The sequence below is a fragment of the Camellia sinensis genome, chromosome 6 (genome assembly GCF_055761805.1).
Source record: "Camellia sinensis isolate YWXY chromosome 6, ASM5576180v1, whole genome shotgun sequence".
Lineage (NCBI taxonomy): Eukaryota > Viridiplantae > Streptophyta > Magnoliopsida > Ericales > Theaceae > Camellia > Camellia sinensis.
The window spans coordinates 11,011,087-11,013,940 of NC_138966.1; the positions used below are offsets into that span (position 1 = coordinate 11,011,087).

Below are 2,854 nucleotides of genomic sequence, written 5' to 3' on the forward strand. Positions count from 1 at the left end.
GTAGGGTGCATATGGTATGTGCCCGGGTGCATATGGTGTGTGTCAACCGCTAGTAACTTATTAAATGTACTAATTAGTGTACAATTGTTTTTATCTTCTGTTCTAGTTAATCCGATGATCTTCTTAATTAGTTTTTAACAATTAATACTTAGTTATTGGCAAATTAAATCTGAATTCCATATTGGAGAGACCTACACCTTAGTTGTACCTCTAGTACTTTTTTCCATGTGTTTGGATGATTTCAAAGCTAAAGTTTATGGCTTTCAAAGCCCTTTTTGCAGCTGAATTTGTAGATTTTAAATCTTGTCAACTTGCCTTTATTTTAATTCTTTCTTACTGGTGTATGTGACATGGTTTCTTCACTTTGATACAAGTCTGTACATGGAGAAAGTCAATCTAATTGGTAGAGTCGTCTGTGATCCATGACTACCAGTACCTTAGTTGTGTTTTATCTTTTCCTTCTTGTGGGTTATGTTAGGGTTGTTAAAATCTTACAATTTACGATTTCATTTATATGATTCAATTCATGGTGTTGAATCTTAAATTGGGTGAATTTTTTATTCAATTACGATTCAATACGATTCATTGTGATTTATAGGGCCATCCATAAGGTAAGGCGAGTAAGGCCGTCGCCTTGTGCCCCCAAATTTTGTCTAAAAAATAAACTTCAAAATAATCTCGATCTTAAGTTATGTTTGGTTAATTATTTCAGTCATAAGTTATATTTGGTTTACTAAAACAAAGTTAAATAGAGTAATCATTCCATCATAATATTCATTTCACATTTGATTTACTAAAAAAAATTTAAAACGAAATCAAAATTCACCATTTTGAGGGAATGGTAGCTTTATGAGTAATGAATGACCATTTTCATTTCAATGAACCAAACACTGCATTATAATATTAGTAGTTTAAAAATAAAAGTTTAAACAAACAATTAAATTGGTGAATTATTTAAAAATAATGGATGATTGCTTGCTAAATGTATGAATTATTTATAGAATATTGTTTAACTATACGAGTTACAATTGCTTCTGGAGAAATAATTTTTTTTTTTAAATTGCGATTAATCAATACTATGTGTTTATATATATATATATATATATATAATTATATGTCATGCTAAATAAAATGAATCATACAGTTCATGATTCAAAATTTTAACAAAGTGATTCACGATTCAATTCTTGATTTGGCAACAATAGTTAGGGATTTTATTTATTCCTCTTGTGTTGATTGTGGCCTTGCTAGCAACCAGAACCCACATAATTGCTTAGTTTGTGTCACAAGAATGCCTCCTTATATGTGAAGTGTTTTTGGACTTTCTTACTAATATATGTAACTCTGATACAGGTTGTGGAGGTCTCAACTTCCAAAAGTGGCAAGCATGGTCATGCCAAATGTCATTTTGTTGGTATTGACATTTTCAATGGAAAAAAGCTTGAAGATATTGTTCCCTCTTCCCACAACTGTGATGTATGTGCTTCCTTCTCAGTCCTGTGCATCCCAAAAATGCCTTTTAAGGATCATTTTTTTGTTATCGTGGTTTGTTTTACCCCCTTTCTTATAACTAAGCTCTCAAATCATAATGACTTGTTCTCATGAATTGCAGGTTCCTCATGTCGCCCGTACAGACTACCAACTGATTGATATCTCTGAGGATGGATTTGTATATATACGAACTTTCTCTTGTTCAATTGCCTTGTTGCTTTTGGTGTAAATTCTGTTTTATACTATTCCCAATGTTGTAGGTGAGCCTGCTGACTGAGAATGGTAATACTAAGGATGATCTGCGCCTTCCAACCGATGAAAATCTGCATACGCAGGTTACTAGATGTCATTCTCCCTTTCATTGTGGATGCTTATCTTTTACATGCATCTTTTATGAACATGTGCCATAGCATTGAATCTCTCTGTTGGCGTACAGCTCTGTTTTAATGTCATCATTTTTATGTGGATCCAGTTGTTTGTTATGTTTCTGATGCAATTGTTGAGTTTTAATTAAAAATTTCTCAGCAGGTTAATGAGTTAGTTAATTATATCTTCTGGATCGTACTTGCTAATCTGTTTACAGTATGATGCCAGACATTGATAATTGGAAAGTTAATGATCAAACTACTGTGAATTTGTTTTTATACTTTTGTTTGTGATATTGATTCCTCTCTGCCCTTACTTAAGCGGAAGTTTCGTGCACTGAGTACGCCATTTTTTTTTATTGATTCCTCTCTGCATTGCTAATAGTCAATTGTTTGAATGCTACAGATCAAGGATGGATTTGGCGAGGGGAAGGACCTTGTCGTGACTGTGATGACTGCCATGGGAGAGGAGCAGATCTGTGCCCTCAAGGATATTGGCCCAAAGCAACTCCCTGAAAGCTTTGGAGAAAGGTAGGGGATTTCAATTTCAAAGTGCAATAGAGATAATAATAGCTATAAGAGGTTTTGGTCTGGTTTGAGGACAAAGGCCCACCATTTTGAGGACTGTCTACTATTAGATGGATTCTTCAAATATGGTATAGCCTTCCATCTAAGACAAATTTTTCATTATTAGGGTTTTATAATTATAATTTTTCTTTTTGCCTGTTTGGTTACTGCTTGAACAATGTTGGGGAATTGATTTTCCAGCAAGACTGTAAGACACTTATTTTGGACCTTGGATTGTTGTGGGTATCATGTTTTACGCCATGTTCATCTCTACACCTATATCCACAAATTTTTCTTCGTAACATACAAGATATACAATGCATATAATAAGTGTAGAGAGAAAATAAGGGAGTATTTAGAAGCTCCGGTGAATTCTTTTCATAAATGCAGCCTCTGCTTCTCCAAAACTTGCTGCTGTGGGTGATAGTAAC

General features: G+C 33.7%; 1 protein-coding gene across 1 annotated transcript; it reads left to right on the forward strand.

Moving 5' to 3' along the window:
* Positions 1-963: 963 nt before the first annotated feature.
* On the forward strand, positions 964-2,650 carry LOC145792560 (eukaryotic translation initiation factor 5A-like). Its single transcript, XM_082873220.1, has 5 exons — positions 964-984; positions 1,354-1,476; positions 1,613-1,669; positions 1,752-1,826; positions 2,263-2,650. The coding sequence occupies exons 1-5, from the start codon at positions 964-966 to the stop codon at positions 2,389-2,391; spliced, it is 405 nt and encodes a 134-aa protein (XP_082729346.1). The 3' UTR covers positions 2,392-2,650.
* The last annotated feature ends 204 nt before the right edge of the window (positions 2,651-2,854 follow it).

Coding starts and splice junctions, on each gene's coding strand:
- LOC145792560 (XM_082873220.1), top strand. CDS start 964: ATGGATGATTGCTTGCTAAAT. Junction 985..1,353: donor TGGATGATTGCTTGCTAAAT/GTATGAATTATT, acceptor ACTCTGATACAG/GTTGTGGAGGTCTCAACTTC. Junction 1,477..1,612: donor CCTCTTCCCACAACTGTGAT/GTATGTGCTTCC, acceptor CATGAATTGCAG/GTTCCTCATGTCGCCCGTAC.